At 38.6% G+C, this 18,523-nt stretch overlaps 1 protein-coding gene across 1 annotated transcript; it reads right to left on the bottom strand.

Annotated features, from left to right (window-relative positions):
• Positions 1-2,106: 2,106 nt before the first annotated feature.
• Positions 2,107-18,266, bottom strand: PABPC1 (poly(A) binding protein cytoplasmic 1). Its single transcript, XM_059394934.1, has 15 exons — positions 17,535-18,266; positions 14,274-14,467; positions 13,958-14,073; positions 11,776-11,915; positions 10,108-10,202; positions 9,645-9,782; positions 9,351-9,446; positions 6,195-6,467; positions 5,886-5,976; positions 5,173-5,283; positions 4,931-5,085; positions 4,610-4,694; positions 4,030-4,160; positions 3,354-3,447; positions 2,107-2,552 (listed from the first exon to the last, which is right to left on the bottom strand). The coding sequence occupies exons 1-14, from the start codon at positions 17,725-17,727 to the stop codon at positions 3,355-3,357; spliced, it is 1,911 nt and encodes a 636-aa protein (XP_059250917.1). The 5' UTR covers positions 17,728-18,266; the 3' UTR covers positions 2,107-2,552; position 3,354.
• Positions 18,267-18,523: the final 257 nt, after the last annotated feature.

The raw sequence follows: 18,523 nt of genomic DNA on the forward strand, positions 1-18,523 counted from the left end.
CATGCATTAAAACGAGATACATTACCTTTGCTTATTTTACCCATGTAAGGCTTCAGGTACATGCTCAAGTGAAGAAAATGAAGATTCTAGGTTAAAGTTTCCGGTTAGCCTAGATTGTACACCTAGTATCCAGAGAAAAATGCCACCTATCATTTGTCTGAAAATTTCCAAAGCCCCAACAGGCTTTAGAAAGATGTGCAGGGGGCACCTGGGTGGCTCAGTGGGTTAAGCCGCTGCCTTCGGCTCAGGTCATGATCTCGGGGTCCTGAGATCGAGTCCCACATCGGGCTCTCTGCTCAGCAGGGAGCCTGCTTCCCTCTCTCTCTCTGCCTGCCTCTCTGCCTAACTGTGATCTCTGTCAAATAAATAAATAAAATCTTTAAAAAAAAAAAAAAAAAAAAGAAAAGATGTGCAGGAGCACGCTAGTCATCTTATTCTGCTTCACTTCAAATCACACATTAAATTAGGCACTTCAAAATAAACCATTGTAGGTTATAAGCTCTTTCTAGGAGCTACAACCAGCCTTCATTAACTGTGGCTGTTATTATGTTCTATGAAGTCTTACTAACAATGTATTGGCAAATATTGAATCATTGCTCCTGGGGGAAACAGGTACCTGTAAGCCAGCCCCATTTCCATCAATATATCCTTGCTTCATGTGTTCCTGTTTAAAGACCCCTTACTTAATACATAGTTAACCTTGAACTCAGCCAACAGCTCTAGAACTTATGCCTGAATGAAGCTCATCTACCTTACTGAACCTAGGGACACCAGACAGCACTTACACGTTATGCTTAGGAATGATTTCAACAGCACAATCACCAACAAGCACAGAAATGTCAAGAACATGGCCCTAGCTCGATAAACCTCACAAAGGTTGTTTCAACTCAGATTTTCTGTGCCATGTTGGCAAATGACTGTAAAGGCAAGGAAACAGACTTCTGGGCTGTAAGTTAACTTCTGGTGAGTAGATGAATTTGCAAATATATCATCAAATAACCAAATGTAGATTTTTTTTTGTTTCCTACAAGCAGATCACAAAGGTCTAAATACTTTACACTTTTGGTGGTTCCTCTCAATAGTATGGAAAGTTTGCTACATCTAATAAAGACCTTTCAAGAACAGATGGGAGTGATAGGTAGTCTCACAAAAGAAATCCCAACTATGCAGGGTATAGAAACCTATTCTCTATACAAATCCTATCTGCTACTTTAGATCAAATGGTATATACTTTTCTGCCTTAAAGCATTGTGACTAAGAGAAATTGTTTTCATCTACGTGTTCGGTCAGCCTGTAAGAGGGTAAGTCTACGGTCAGACAAAATACATATTTAAGCCATTGTGGTAGGTGGGGGTTAACATGTGCACCTGGAGTTTCAAGAGAAGCGGAGATTAAAGCTTCATTATGCAGAGGATAACACTGTCATAGTCATGGTCTTTTCTGGATTATTTGCTCCTGAAGAGTTTGTGTTGAAATTATTTTAGCCTGGTCGTAGATAATCAGATGTACAACCCAGAAAACTTAACTTTGCTAGTAGTATACGTGGAGGATGGAACAGAAATTAAAACTAGGCTATTCTCTCAACAATGTATTCAGACTACCAAGGATTTTTATTTAGGTGACTGGACCCTGGCCCGCATCTTCTAAATCCGTCTTCTAGATGGAGAAGCCCCACATACTTTTTCACAAGTATTTTAGGGGACAAGGTTATTAGTTGACGATTGTGACTTCATTTCCTATCAAATTAAAGATCTTTTCAAGAATAAGGATTAAAACTAATCCTAACTTTAGGACTCACTGCTGTTACTGTTTCACACCATATAATGAAGGTTTAAGCTAATTAACTTCCAGCTAAGAAACCTTAATATAGTCAAACTGGCATCATTTCAAAAAATTTTAAACAACACAAATATACCTTGGTTCAAGAATTCACATGGAAATCTAAATTCATAAAACAAACTGGATAAATTCTTGTGCCCCTTTTTCCATAAAACTATGATATCCTTGAACTTAACATCACCTTTATCATGAAGAGGTTCTTCTGCCAACTCCAGCTTATCACCGATTTGTGGAAAACCAATTACAAAGAGAAATGAAACAACACTGCACTGTTTAAGGAATTTTTATTAAAGCAAGAATTTTATAATCCAAATTACGTTTCCTTGCTCAGTTATCAATTCTGTTATTTAAAACAGAAGTGACATTCTGAGCTATTCCACAGTAAAGAATTACAAAATTAAAGAAAGGAATGCTTTAAATTTTTGTACTTTGCTGAAAACTCTTTTTCCCAGGGTCTATAAAACATTAATTTGTTTTTATATTTTACTATTTTTTTGTGGTTTTTTGTTGTTTTTAAATCAATAAGTAATCTAGGACTAGCATTATGTTTGCTAGACCTGGCATTTGCTCGGTACATAAGGTTCAAAGTTTCCTTTCCTTTTTTTATTTATTTTATATTTTGCAATGTTTTTTTTCATAATGTTTAAGTTTTTCGATGTTTAGATATTTTTCTTCGGTGAAGCACGAGTTTCTTTTCGTGGTCCCTGATCAATCTGTGAATGCAGGGAGAAAAAAATGTAATCATCAAACTTGCTAAGAGGCTAGCACTTTATAATTCTAACTGCTAAAAATAATGAGCAATAGAACTACTAGTTATTGGTATACTGGCAATCATATTATATTAAATGTATCAAACGTAACACTGTGCAAATTTAAAATGTATAGACGCAACCGGCCAGGTACCAACAACAAAACAAGATGACCAATCCTGGCACTTGTCAGTAGTGAATTTAAAGCCCGTGGCCAAATTCAGTCTGCAGCCTGTTTCTGTAGTTTCACTGGTACACAGACACGACTATTCATTTATGTAATGTCTAGGAGTCCTTTCATCCTAAAACTACAGTAATTACAACATAGACATCATGGCCCACAAATCCTAAAATATTTCCTATCTGGTCCTTTACAGAAAAGCTCTGGCAATCTCTGGTCTGGGCTATGCTGCTACATTACCCCATTTCTTGGAAGTAATGAAGGGCAAGAAGAGTGCAGGCCCCGGGCAACTGTTAGTACTGCACCCCAAGGAAAGGTAGAAGCTATGAAAGTCCTTGGAGAGTAAGTACACAAACAGCCAAGCCCACTTACACAAATTATAACCTAAAACGTTTAAAAGTGCTTGGATTTCAAAATTCAAGTCAATACCAGGCTAACAGGTAAAATTTCCTTTAATTTCTATTTCTACTTCTCTTTGAAAAGTTAGCAATACATTTGGATTAATGGTAAAATGATTTCTTGTAAAATATGCTCAAACTGATAAAAACAAGCTTAAACCAATAAACCCAGGAAGGAATGCTCACTTTAAACAGTTGGAACACCAGTGGCACTGTTAACTGCTTTCTGGGCAGCCTCTTTAGCTTGGTGGGCTTGTAGTACAGCTACAGCTTCATCAACCTAAAAAAAGAACAAACATGGCTCTGAAAAGGAGTAACTAGAAGAATTTCAAATTCACAACATATAAATGTCCAAAAAAGGCAAACTAAAGTCCTTTCCCCAGATTCAAGTAGCAAGAACCACTTTCAAAAAAACCCATTTCAACTGTAGCCTTATCCTTTTGGGTTCCGTTCCAGCACTATTCTACAATTATGAACCCTCTTGCATTTACTTCTTACTCTCTTGTCACCTTAACTCCCCTCAAAGTTGAGAAACAATGGCAAACCTCTTTCTTCACTAAAGCAGCAGCACAGCTAAGACAGCACTGATGCTGGAGGTAAACTGACTGGAGCTCAAACTAAGCTCTGTCCGTGACCAGCTGTGTGAACAGAGGGTCAATTTCTGACTCTCAATTGCTTGTTTCCCCACATATATTACAAAATGGGGATAAAAGCACCATGGTGATAAATTTACACCTGAGATTTCTAAAACTTAGAACTGCACATGACTTATATAAAGCACTCAGTGATGTTCAAGTTTCTATGAAAAGTCCTGGAATACATAGTAGAAGTGGCTGTTAGGTAAGTGACAAATTTAAATTACTTTAGAACGGAGAGACTCTGGAGACTCAAGCATATGAAGAAGTTCTGAATTATCGATCTCCAACAACATGCCAGTGATTTTACCAGCAAGAGTAGGGTGCATGGCTTGAATTAGAGGAAAGAGCCGTTCACCTAGGATCAAAAACATACACAAATTCCTTCAGTCAAAAGTGTAAAGGCAGCCACCGTGATTAATACTGGATTGAAGAACCTCACTTTTGTACATAACATATAGATGCTAAGCCCAAACCCACCATTCTAATAGTTAAAAACCAATTAAAATCTACCACAAGGCAACGAAGCTGTTAATTCTGTGCTTGAAGTTTTTCATTTACTTCAAATTCCCTCTTCCAAAACTGTAGTGGGATCCATGGCAAATAATGCCCTATTATTCTAGTCATCAAAAGCAAAGTATTTCATTAAAAGCCGGGAACACTATTAACATGCTTAGCAGACATGTCAATTCAGACCAATCCTGGAACCTGAGACCTGCCTTTGCACTAAAAAATGACAGCGAAGTATCTTCCCCATTTTGTAGTCAGTCTTGCTCTGTAACTGACTAGGTAGGAAAAGGCACTTACCCAACATTTGCTTTTGCTCTTGAGGAGGGGCAGATGCCAACATGGAAGCAGTCAAAGGCTCCTGACCTTGTACATGAACAGCAGGCTAGAAAAAAACGGGAATTTTTCTCTAAGTTTAAAGTACAGAAGTAGGGGTGCCTGGCTGGTTCAGTCAGTTAGGCGTCCTAATGTGCTTTGTCTAATTCCCACAGACGCTTTTATGTACAATAAATGGGACGTCAATGAGCAGAATGTTCTAGATAGCTTAAGCTCTCATAATTGTCTTTTTAGCTTCTTTAACTGCAACCAAGGCCTGCCATCTTTATAAAGAGTAAGTCCTACCTGCTGCATGGTAACTTGTGGCTGTGCATTAAGATGTTGCTGAGGATTGCGGACTCCTGCAGCGTACTTATACTGCGGAACGGTGCGGACAGCAGGAGTAGCTGCGGCAGCGGCAGCTGCGGGACGTGGACCCATTGTCTGTGTTGATGTGTTAGCTAAAAAACAAACATGTGGTTGCATACTTTTATTGTGATTTTTTCAAACTGGCAATCAATTTTTACAGAAAGTATTTTAAGACTTACCAACACGCTGTGTTGACATGACTCGCGGAACCTGTGAAGAAGCTGGTCTCATAGTACTAAATGGTGGTCTAGGAGCGGCTGGGCGGATAGCACCGGGCATATTTTGGAATGCTACATTGAAAAACAGAAGAACACACATTACCTGGGAAAAAACCCACTGGAAGTGTTCAATGCTTTGTTAGGGCTGAGGTTTGAACAAAAAAACCAAAGTGACTAAATGCAAATAGTATCTTAAAGCTTAGTCTCTCACCTGCCATTTTCCTAGAATTCCCAGATCAGAGAATGAAACATGAAACATTCATTCAGAAGAACAAGGACTTATTACTATCTGAACATGGTACACAAACCTGGTTGCAAGTGCTACTACGATATAGCATGGGGCCACAAGGTAAGGTGCAAAAGGCCAGGACTCTGATCCTCACAAACGGAACAAGATTTTTTTTAAATTACTACCTATCCAAATATGAAGTTAAAAGTTGGATCCATTCCCAACTATATCATAAAATCTAACCAGCAAAGAAATTACTCTGTCAGTAAGATAGGAAGGATGAGGCATTTTAGGATTCTTCTTAAAAAATACTGGGATCCTCAAAATGAACACCCACAACCCTAAATTATGAAAATCAACAATATACTGCTGAAATATAGCTAATTTATCCAGTACATTTTTAGTCCAAATAATTCACAACCTTAATTAAAAACAAAAGGCTTACGATGAGGTCTGGCACCCTGAGCAGTCCAGCGAGGACTTGGTCTTAGTTGAGCAATTTGGCTAGGAGGATAGTATGCAGCACGGTTCTGAGTCTGTAGAGAGCAAACCATGTATCAGGTGAAGAAAAGCAATAATGCAGCTAGCTCTATGGTCTCAAAACATTCAGCCAAGTCCTTATACTCTTACAGTTTTTTTCAAATTTAATCATAATTCAAATGTTTTAATCTTAGGTCTACTGTAAGACACAGACAACTAAAAATGACCAAATCTGAAAACCTGCGTAAGGTTTTTATTCTCTTCTGAAACATACCTGTGGGATAGCTGCCATGAAGTAACCTGAAGGAGGTGCTGGCTGGTAGGGGTTGATTACAGGATTGGGCACAGCTCTTACACTTGCCATTCTCTGCATATACTGGTTAGTGAGGTGAGCCTGGCGCTCTTCTTTGCGCTGAGCTAAAGCTACATACAATGGCTTGGTGGCCACAATTCTACCGTTCATTTCTGTAACTGCTTTTGTGGCTTCTTCTGGGGAGGAGAAACATACAAAACCAAACCCTTTGCTGCGACCACCCTCCATCATAACCTATTAAAAGACAAAAAAAAAGTTAATTCAATGATAGAATGTGGCTCTGAAGGCATTACATTATAATTATAGCTACTGACTCAAATAAGCAAACACTGTTAATGCTTTCATTTTTTTCACAATTTTTCCTCAATACCTCAATATTAAGGGCAAGCTATGCACATGCATTATCTCAGCCAAGCAAGATAAAGTAGACAGGTAGAGGTAAGACAGCAAATGTGCTCAGATTTTAGATCTGTCAACAGAATATTAAGGTTTAAGTATCTGAATGATCCAATTAAGGCCTACTAAAATTAAAATTTGACTTAGCAATGCAAGTTGACAAGATGCTTTACTATTCTTTGGTGGGGAAGGGGGAGCAGCTGAATTTCAGAATATCCACATTTCAAAATAAAAATTTCACATTCAAAATCAAAAGGGCCATAAATAAGCTTCCAAACACTTAAAAAGATCTTCTAACGACGCAATGAGGAGGTGCAAAGAACTCCTCACTAGCCGGGCAATACACATAAGCATTTTCTAAGCTATATTCACTGGTATGGTGTAACACAGGTACAAACAGAATAGCAATGAAACAGTCCAGTGACCTCACTTGCATGTGGAATCAAAACAAAACACCAAAACCCAACCAGACAACAACAACATAAAAACCTGACCTCATGGTTGCTGAAGGCAGAGGAAAGTGGGTAGGGGAAATCGAGTTTTTAAAAAGGTACAAATTCCCAGCTACAAGTTAAGTCCTGGGAATGCAATTAAGGTACAGCATGGAGATTAGACTACTGTACTACATATCTGAAAATTCCTGAAAAGTAGATCTTTCAAGTTCTCATCACAAGGAAAATAAATTTTGTTAACTATGCATAGTGATGGATATTAAACTAGATTATGATCATCTGACAACATATACAACACCAACATCAAGTCATTATGCTATACATCTGAGTATGTCAACTGTACCTAGAACAAGACCCTGAGACACACCCATGCAGTTATGGGAATTTATTTCATTAAAGTTAACATTTTAAAATAACAAAGAAAAAATGGACTTTGCATTATATAGTATGTGTGTGGTACATTGAGATAACCTAGAAGAATTAAGTCACATCTCTTATTTATAGCACACTGAAAAATCAAACTGCCAAAGATTCTACATCTGAATATAAAATGCAAAAATATGAGGAAAGATGAAAAAAACCCCCGAAGTCCTAAGTTAAAGACTGGGAGAAAGAATCTGCAATATAAAACAAAGGGCTGACAGAAAATTCTCTCTAATCAATAAAAAAACAACCAATCTAATATAAAAATTGCAAACAGGGAAAACTCAACATATGAAAGGCATGTCACTAATGGAAAAGATGTAATATCAACTTCTACTAAATGGACAAGACTAGTAGGAATGTGTCTAACCTTTTGGGACAAGTTGGTTGTATCAATTTTAAATATACTCACTAACCTGGTATTTTAATTCTGGAACTTTAGAAATACTGACATTTTTGTAAAGATACATGTTTATTACAATGGTGGGTCTAACAGCGGAAACACACAAAGCAACCCAAATGTTTATCAATGTACGTACAGTAAAATAAGTTATGGTATATCTATACAATGAATATTCAGCTCTTAGAGGGGGAAAAAAAAAACCCCTGAAATGAATATGCAAATATCTATCCAGACCTGTTAAGTGAAATTGCATGTCCTAGAATCTGTATAGTACCATCCTGGTCTTCTAAATTATTGTTTATAAATCTACAAAAACTATTTGGACAAACATGAAGATTATCTGGGAGGGACACCCAAATAGGATGGAGGGAGGAAATCACTTTTCCCTTTTTACCTTTCTGCTTTTTTTAGCAAAAGCATTAACACATGAGCTCCTCCTCCAGAATAAACTTGCCAAATTTTCACATCTCTGCCACCGAGTGATATTATGATCGATAAAGGACTTTAAAAACATGCATAATATTCAACTTCAACAACTTTCAGGGAACATACAAAGGGTAAAGATACCCAGAAGTGGATTCTAGCACACTCCAAGTACTCAAAAGCACAGGCTAAAATGCAAGACAACTCCATCTCTTCATTTTTATTTGTATTCATCAAGTATGGCCCTAACATTTCCTATCATAGAAGCTCCCTTGATCAATGAAGTTAACAGGAGAAGTTGAGTTAGGAAGATCAGCCACGAGGTCATTCCAGAGCACTGAATTTTAATGTTTCCTGAACTCTTGAGAATCTGACTAAAGTTTTAGACACTCCTCCCATATCCCAAAATACATATGCACAAAACTTTACATACAGAGGAATTCTTGGGACCATGGACATCAGAAAAAACACCTGGAACAGAGGTTCTTAATTAAATCAAATTCCCAGAATTCAGAATAGAAATTCTTCATTTCTGATTTTGAGTGGAAGAAAATCTACCTTTACTAGGGGACTTAAAAGTTTGACTCCCCAGAATGAACTGTGTAAGTGAATATAAATTTTGCCTGATAACAATTATAGTTCCCTAATAAGTTGCCACTTTAAGCAGAAAAATAACCAGTTAAACGGAATAGCACAATGCATATTATGTGAGGGTCAATCGCTATGGTCAACGAATGCAACCTCGGGAAGAATTCAGAACTTGACCCTACAAAAATAAACCATCAAGGCTACTACATCTATTTCAAATTTGAATGTCTGTAAAGCGATGAGGCAAAATCCTGATTTCCAGAAAAGAAGAAAAAAAAGGACGGACTTTTTGGAAAACAACAACAACAAAAACCCCGATATGACTCTTCATTTATGAAATAAGAAAAACACTCAGGTGTATAAATGTGAAACTTACATACATATTACCAACATGCATGGATTGTCCCCAAATTTTAAAGTATGTAAGTTTACCTTTGCACTAGTGATTGTACCAAAAGGAGAAAACTCTTTCCGGAGACGTTCGTCATCAATACCATCATCAAGATTTTTCACATAAAGGTTAACACCCTAAAAAACAAAAAAACAAACTATCGAAAAAGGAAAAAGAAAACCACAGTGGAACTCAAGCACACTTCCTAGTATTTTATCCCATGTTTCTTCTCCTTTCCCCCTCACAAACCCTCCAGTTACCTGGCAGTAACTGAAATGAATGTAAAATAGGTTTCCTCATCCCTGTCTTATTTTGCTTGTCAATTAAAAATGAACCTGGTATCTGGTGATCCTATCTTGCTTCATCTGTTCAAATTTGCGCTTAAGTTCCGTCTGCCGTTCCACTTTTTTCTGAGCTCGACCAACGTATATTTGTTTTCCATTGAGCTCCTTTCCATTCATCTCATCCACAGCCTTAAAGAAATCACAGAAATTTTAATTACTAACTTGCAATAGAGAAGTTCACTGCTTTAACAATCAAGAAAAATTTTCAAGTTAGGCATGCTCAAGTGGGCCCATCACAATAACTGGGCTTCAATGTTTTGGGAATATAGATTCCCAATTTATACCCTCAAAACTAATACAAAAAATTCAAGGAATTCAAAACAATACATGTAAAATAGCCAATGTAATGCATGTACATTTCCGTACGAGAGCAAGGAAACCTTCTATGATCTCCCTTCTTATTATAAAATACATGAAATCCATACTATCTTTAGTTAGTATATTTGAGTCTTACTTTCTGTGCATCTTCATGCCTTTCGAAGCTTACAAATCCAAAACCTTTGGATTTTCCACTTTCATCAGTCATTACTTTCACACTTAAGGCAGGTCCTAAAAAAATTTTTTAAATAATTCAAACATATTCCACACAACATTTATACATTTCAAATTTCAACACAAAGTCATGAAAAAAATAAAAATTAAAAAAGTCTCTTCAAAGACCTTGTATTTCTACTAAGAAGCTAAATACTCTATTCCCTAAAACAGCCCTCCCTCCATTTAAGGAGGTATATGTTTTAGACGAGTGTTAAATATGAGATTTTATTCTTAGTTCAAACCAGATTTGCCTTTTATTGGCCAACAATTTTATTTCCTGACATCAGAATTAAGAAATAAGATTTTCTTAACCCTTGGCCCACTTGATTTTCAACTGAGAGACGAGGGAATACAGGGTTTGACCCGTGGAAAGACACAGTATCACTCTGAAGAAGTAGCACATATTTGGAGACGTGTGGCCCCAGTTCTCACAAGTGAAAAAGACATGTAACTGAGGTGGGTATTATCTCAGGCAGGTGGGGCCAGAAAAGATTAAAAATCACATTTGATTATAGAAAATATGGAAGATGTATGGGCACAGGTAGATTGTTTCTTTTGAATGTACCTCTGGTCCTAAGCTGTACTTCCAATCTCTATGAGACAAATAGCCAAGAAAATATTTGACAAATTTACATATTGGTCACTTCACTTAACATTATTCATTTGGGGTAACTGGTAAACAGTATTCAACTTCAGCAACAGCTTCTAATTAAAAAAGGTGATGAAATATACAAAACCAGTCACTAAAGAGAATTTGGAGTAAGATGCAAGACACAATCTTTGTCAAAAGGACAAGTTTTTTGCTCAAAGGAGTAGAGGGTTCAATGTGGCCTACTAGATCAGCAATAATAAAGTATTAATTTCCTAATTCTGTATCATTTGAGGTGCTCAAAAAAAAAAAAAAGCCACCTGCTGAACTTATTAGATCAACAAATGATAAGGGACAAGCAAATCACCTGCAAAAGCGTTCAATTTACAGTTCATCTTCTGATCAGTTACAACTATCTAAAGTGAGGCTGGTTACACTTTACAGATTTAAAATTTAATCAAGTTAATTTGAAATTCAAGGAACAAATTAAGATCCCATGGATTCAGAAGGCCATCCCAAGGAGATATCACGGGAATCAGGATCTCTGGCTTTGTCTTTGAATGTCATCGTTTCAAATTGCTCAAACATGAGGCTTTTAATAGGACTGGCCAAATATCCTAAAGCTGGCCAGCTTTCCTGTCCCATAACTAAAGACTGCATTCCACCCTAAGTTGGCGGTTATCATGTGCATGCCTCTGATGAGATGGGATCTGTACGTGCAGAATTCCAGCACAATTTCTTACTGTAGCATAACCTTTTAAAATCTGTTCCAATTAGGCAGTCACACCTTACTGTGCTAATACAACACTATTAACCTTTATTTATATACTACTTTGTAGTATAATGGACTATCAGTAGTTTAATCCAGATAACGACAATTATTTTTAAGTACCATATTAAGTTTCATTTTCATTCACTTTAGAATAAAGTATTAGCCAAAACTAATGTTGAGCAATTACTCAGAACTTTGAGTGTAAAAATTTAATTCAGACACATTACCAAACTTGCCAAAGAGATCCTTAAGGCGCTCATCATCCATATCTTCTCCAAAATTCTTGATGTAAACATTGGTGAACTCTTTTGCCCTAGCTCCGAGTTCTGCTTCTCGTTCTTTACGAGACTTAAATCGTCCAACAAATCTAATAAAATATGTAAGGACTATAAAATTAGGTTCTATTTTATTAAGTTCAGATTAATTAAGGCTGATGGTTGATTTTGTAATTGTTACTGTTAATTTCAGAATCTCGAATAAAGAGCACACTAAAAACAAGTGCCTTAAGTGAAAAAAATGGAAGCATAAAATAAGAACAAACTTCTTAACTATAAGAAAAAAGGAAGCATTTTTCTTCATACACACTTCCCTCCCTTCCTTCTAGCTAACCCAGGGTTAAAGAGATCATGCCTATCAATATAAATGAGTGGGAGTAACACATGAACCATGCCAAAGAAAAAACTTTTATCGTTGCTATTTCAAAGTGGTCCTTGCACATTGTTTGTGCTCTCCTAAAATAGAAATTTAAACTTCTGAATTCTGTACTCTAACACATAACAGCTTGGCAAATTTTCTTTGCAGCATTATCAACTAAATGTTTTAAAATTTTAGTTTTCCCCTAATGTAATAGTAGTACATGTCATTTAAGACTATTGTAAAATAAAGTAAAAAACCATCTTCCATGATACCACCCAAATCGTGACGGATTTTCCCTAGGTCTTTTCCTTAACCTTCCCCACCCCACCCATATTGTGGTGCTTCTCCAAGCTATTAGCCTTAGGAACATTCTCAACAGGAATAATTTTCCACTGTGGGTATCACAACTTCATGCTTTTTGTTAATAATGCTGGAGCTTAATGAGCCTTTCTGTTATATGTTCTTATGATAGAGTTGCAGAAATCATGGTAGTTCAAAAGGCATATAAATGACCTTAAGTTTATATATACACAGACTTTTCCATTTTATACTCAAAACAGCAATAAATTAAGTCTTTATTTAATCTAGACCCCCACCATTACTGGACATTCTTCCCCTGCCCCCAAGCATGTTAACAGGCAAACTGTTAAGATAGTTTCATCTTCTAATACTAATGATGCTAAATATTTCTCTCATTTAAAAATGTGCAATTTCAAAAAAATAAGGATTCTAACAACTAGCCTTTGTAAACATTGTTTGCACTGAGGAACTGCTGGTTTCTTAGACATACGGGTTCTTTTTACATTACAGTCTTTCCTTAATCATGTAGTGACAAAAAATTTAAATAGGTAACACCATGTACCTAACAATTTCTTCATGTACAGAATGACCACAGCACTTCATGAAGTGATTTATAGGAACCACACCTTAAGAGTGATGCAGTGGAGCTGTTAGAACTAAGCCCAATTTGTAAGACATCACTGCAGTTTACACAGCAACATGAACTCAGCTCACTTATAAGATGACCTTACGGCTGAATTTGCTCAGATAATTAAACAAAAACCACTGGCACGAACAATAAAAAACTAGAGATGTTACTTCTTTGGGCTCATATAATCTGCAGTTTTATAACCTGCAGCAGAATAGTCTCAGAGGTTTTATCAGTGCCATTATATAAAAAGTCTGCCAACTTTTAAAAACAAGTTTATCTCAGGAAAGATTAATTATAAAGATTGCTGGTTTAATTCTACTTTACCTTTAAATGGGTGAAGAAAGGTGAAAAGGTAAAAGAACAACTACTCCCATCAATAAACTGTAGTAGTATAGCCAAGTAAAAAGCCAACTTTAGACTCTGAATTTAGACCACTGGGTTTGTATCCCAGCTTACCTGTTGAACCAACAGGTAAATACAGGCAAATTATTTTAAACTCCGTTTCCTCAAAATGTAAAACAGGTCAATGACTACCTTAGGAATTAAGTTTCTGTCTGGATTCCTAGTTTTTCAACTATGCACTTATTCTGAAAAAGCTTTGTATCTCAGTATACCTATCTTCTTTTGCTTTCTGACTTGAATGTCGACCAGTTAATTACAATAATTCACTGTTATTCATTTGTCACAACAAACAAGGAAAAAACATAATGATAAAATCTACCAAGTTGTGGTTCATTATTTTCACTCCAGTTGAATCTCTTTAAGAGCACAAATGTATTAACTTGTAAAATGAATTGACTATTAAAAACAGATCTCAAACATGATTAACTATTTATACTTACACTTTGCGATCATTTAGTAGCATCCCATTCATTTTTTCAATAGCTCTTTCAGCTGCTTCCTGTGTCTCAAAATGTACAAATCCATAACCTTTGGAGCCATTTTCATCACAAACCACCTAGGGAAAAACAGATACCAATTTTTCATTACTTGCTATTGATTTGGCATTTTTTCCAGTGTTCAGAAAGAACTTGTAGGCCTCCTAGCATGGGTATTTGGGAAATAAAGCTACCCATTAACAGATAGCATGGTTACTCTTTTAAGGAATAAACTACAAGAAGGTAAAACACTATGTTTACCTGTCACATTTTTGCTTACCTTACATGAAAGGATGTTACCAAAAGCAGAAAATGTATCATACAGTGCTTTATTATCAATGGATTTGTCCAAATTTTTAATGAATATGTTGCCCACTCCACTTTTGCGAAGTGATGGATCACGCTGAGACCACATGATGCGTACTGGCTTGCCCTTTATAACATCAAAATTCATGGTGTCCAAAGCACGCTCCGCTGTGAAAAGACATGTTCAGAGTATTACTTCAAAACATTTCTAGACCACTAAGAATTATATAAATTATTATGGGGAAAGTAGTTGGGAATGGCCCCTCTCTCCCTATCTAAATTTCAAGATTGCTGGGCCTTACACCTCACACTAGTCTAGATTTAAATTGTATAACGCTAAAGAAGAAGACAATTATCAGAAACCCCTAATTTCCCATCTTAACAGATGACATATCACCAACGTATTTCTGAAACATTTTTTCCATTAACTACCATAAATTTAAAATCCCCTTTTGGTTCAACATAAAACCAAGATATCCCTTTCACATACAATCTGCTTAATGAACAATATAAAAAATATTAGATAACTGTAAATTACCCAGACTTAAAAGCTTTTAGTTTTTTCAAATATTTTAACTTCTTCCCTTACTTGTCAAAATCGGCCTTTTCTTTGCTTACCACAGCCAATATTATACAAAAATCAGTCCATTAAAAAAATAATAATAAAGTCCCTGGATTTGGGGAGCTGGGTGATTTCAGGGACTCATGGCACAAACTTCGTATTACTATGTTTAAAAAAAAAAAGTTATATCTGTTCAGATTAAGATTTGAATTAGCCCCTCAAAAACTAATGTGAGGTTGGCAAACTTAGCTATATAATAAATACGGAATTTTTAATGCCAGGTCTGTAAGATTCGCAATTCACTCATTAAACTTTCTTGACATATTAAATCAATTTTATCTTCAGTCATTGATTTACTTAACTGATCATTTAATCTATTATTTCTGCATAGTGCTAGAAAAATTTCAGAATCAAACCCTGATTTCAGAGTCTATGAAATACTGAATTAAGTGCATCTTTACCATGAGGCATTTATTAAATAAACTGAGACTTTTCATGGAGAAATATATTCTTAAGTAAAAAACATTAGTCCTCAAGAGGGAAAAAACATAGTCCATTTGAAGTTCTGAAACACCAATTCTCACAAATTCCATCCAATATAACTGTAAATTTATTGAGAGGACAAATTTTCCGGCCACTTCTTTTTATAAATGAAAGCTCCAGTTTCTAGAAGATAGTGACAATCAGCTGTCAGCTCATTATCAATTGACCACACCTACTCAGCTCCCCTAGGTTTTTTAGCTGACTTTGCTTAAGCGTCTTTTGAATGAGTCACCTCTTCCTGTTAATTGGAAACTGGTCACTTTCAGAAGCTATCCTAACAGCCCATCGATGTTGCAGTAAATAGGAAAAGAGAAAACCACTGAAAAAATATTTGGAAAAACGGTAATTTGTACATATAGAAACCAAACAAATGTAAGATGAACAAATGCTATCTTCTTTTGAGCGGTTACAGTACAGGCCCACTGGTATAGACTGAGAATACATACAGTGTACTGTAACCATGGTAACCTGAAGTTCAACTTTTCAAATCACAAGATATTTTAAAAATTGGGTTTGTTTTAAAATTGTTAAGCTTGGAAAGAATAACAGCCACTTCCAAAAGTTACATTTTATAGTCTTTCGAATTTGTTCAAGTGTTCTCTGTTAACTTTAGATTGTGATTACCTGCCCCAAAGTTATCTTCCCTAATCTATTCATTCAGCGGTAAATCTTGTCCAGAGTTTGGAAAAATTGTTATGGACTGACATTTGGAGCCACTGCTTACGGAGCAAAAGGGCAGGAAACCTGCAGTGCAGTTTTACAACTTCTGGCTGTGTCACTCAATAGTAGTATGTCTACCCAAATCGTGACAGTAACTTCACCTAGCAAAAAGCTGATCATTAAATAACTTCCAGTCCTATTGAGTTAATTTAATTAAAAATTTAAAAGTAAATTCCTTATATTCCATATTAGCTGACATGTTTTCAAGCAGCTTGAGGGGATAAAAGCAAAACTGGGCCATAAAATTGAGTGAATCTGACTTTTGGAAGTTAACTGATCCAAATATAAAGAAAATCCTGGGAACTCATCATGCCACTATCTTAATCTGTTTGCCAAATTTTGTTTTGTGAACTGTTTAACTTCAAAATAAAAAGATAAGTTTTAGCCACATTTTTTCCTCCGTGAATTAGTACTGTTATTTTGTTCAATTACCCATGATATACGGATATTCAGACCACTTTAAAAAATAAAGAAACCTTTACTACTGAAGGCCAAGAAGTATAATGGTCCAGTCCACACTACACTCGAAGTTTACAGCCAAAATTTGATTATATTTGGGGGGAGGGATCTTCTCGAAAGCACAGAATTATTTCAGAAGGGAAGAAACATTCTGTATTACCAGTATTACGAATCTAATTTGGATAAAAAAAACCTCAAATAACCTACAATGCCTGAGAAAACAGTGCATTTCCAAAGGGTCATCCTCCACACCCTCTGCTCCCACCAACCTGCTGTTAGTATTAGTGAGAAATGCCTGAACTCGGGGAAAACCCCAAATGCGCTTCTCATCGGTAATCTACGTTTCTAGAGCCATCGGTTACTGACAAGTTATTAAGAATGGAATCAGAAACCTGAGGACCACCACATCACCAAATTAACTTTATCCTAAGGCCCTGTGGCTCCCCCAGGCGATTGGGCCAGTAGCAGAGACAGGCCTCGGGCCTGTGAGGTTACAGGGTTCAACACGTGGTATTTTTTGAGCACCGAATCGCACTTCCTCCACGTCCTGGGGCGCCGGCAGGAGCCCGGGGTGGTGGGAGCGCCTCCACCTATTACCAGAGAAGGGGGCTCGGCTCCCGACGCCCCAGAAGCCCGCGGCTACTGGCGGGAGAGCGGTGGAAGAACCCAATCTCACCAACCCTCCCGGCGCGTCATCACCCTAAAGTTTGAGAGCGGCTGAGGCCGAGAAAATGGTCGCAAAGGAGGAAGTGGCCAGGCGTGCGGCTGCCGGCAGCGCGGGTCCCCGCGGGCACGGGAAGCGGGGGTCCCGGCGCCCAAGCCTCTCCCCGCCGGCCCTCAGGGGGTGACATGCCCGCCCGTCCCCTCCCCCGGGCCCGCCGGCCTAGCCCGCCCGCCGCCGCCTGCGCCTCATGGCCGCCCGCCCGCCAGCCCGCCGGGCCCGGCTCTCACCGTCCGCCGGTTGCTGGAAGTTCACATACGCGTAGCCCAAGGAGCGGCGGGTGATCATGTCCCTGCAGACCCGGATGGAGAGGATGGGCCCGGCCGGGCTGAACTTCTCGTAGAGCATCGCCTCGGTCACGTCGGGGTGTAGGTCCCCCACGTAGAGCGAGGCCATGGGGTAGCTGGGGGCGCTGGGGTTCATCTCGGCACGGCTGCCCGCAGGGCCACAGGCCGCGACCTTTCCGTGAGAGGAGGAGAGCGAGTGCTGGGGCCGGGGGCCGGAGCCGGGGGGAGGGGAGCGGGGGCAAGCGCAGAGGGACAAAAATCAACCGGAATCGAAAACTACTCAACGGCCGCAGAACGGGGTCGATCGGCTGCCGCTGGCTGCTGGCTGCTGGCTGCCGGCTGGGAAGCAAGGGTGGCGGTGGCGGTGTCGGGTCCGGGCAGCGGGAAGGCCTCGGTCTCTTGGTTCCTTCTTGGAGCTGCTGCGGGGCCGCGGGCGGGCGGGCGGGTCGGTCTCGGCTGCTTCACCGGGTTATTTTATAAAAGAGGAAGAAAAAAAAATAAAAGTCTCCGGCGGGGGAGACGCGGATTTTTTGTAAATTTTTTTTGGGTTTTTTAAAAGATTTTTTTAGATTTTTTTTGGATTTTTTTAATAATAAATGTGTGTTCCGAGCCCGGAGCACACACTCCGCACTCTCAGCACTAACCGCCGGGGAGAAGGGGAAGCACCGCCTCCTGCACCCTCTACTTATACCCCCCGCCGCACTCGCCCCGCCCCCGCGCGTCTGACGCCAGGGCCCTACGCGAGCGTCAGCGCCGGAGGAGGAGGAGAAAAGGAGGCGAGGGGGAGGAGGGAAGAGGAAACAGGAGGAGGAAAGAGCAGAGAGGAAGGGAGAGGTGGCGGCGGCGGCTGCAGCGGGTGTGGGGGTGGGGCTGGAGCGGAGGGGCGGGGCTCCTGCGCACGCGCCGCGGCCGGGGGGCGGGGTCTGCGCTGC

This window comes from Mustela nigripes, chromosome 3, assembly GCF_022355385.1.
Source record: "Mustela nigripes isolate SB6536 chromosome 3, MUSNIG.SB6536, whole genome shotgun sequence".
In the NCBI taxonomy this organism is placed as follows: domain Eukaryota; kingdom Metazoa; phylum Chordata; class Mammalia; order Carnivora; family Mustelidae; genus Mustela; species Mustela nigripes.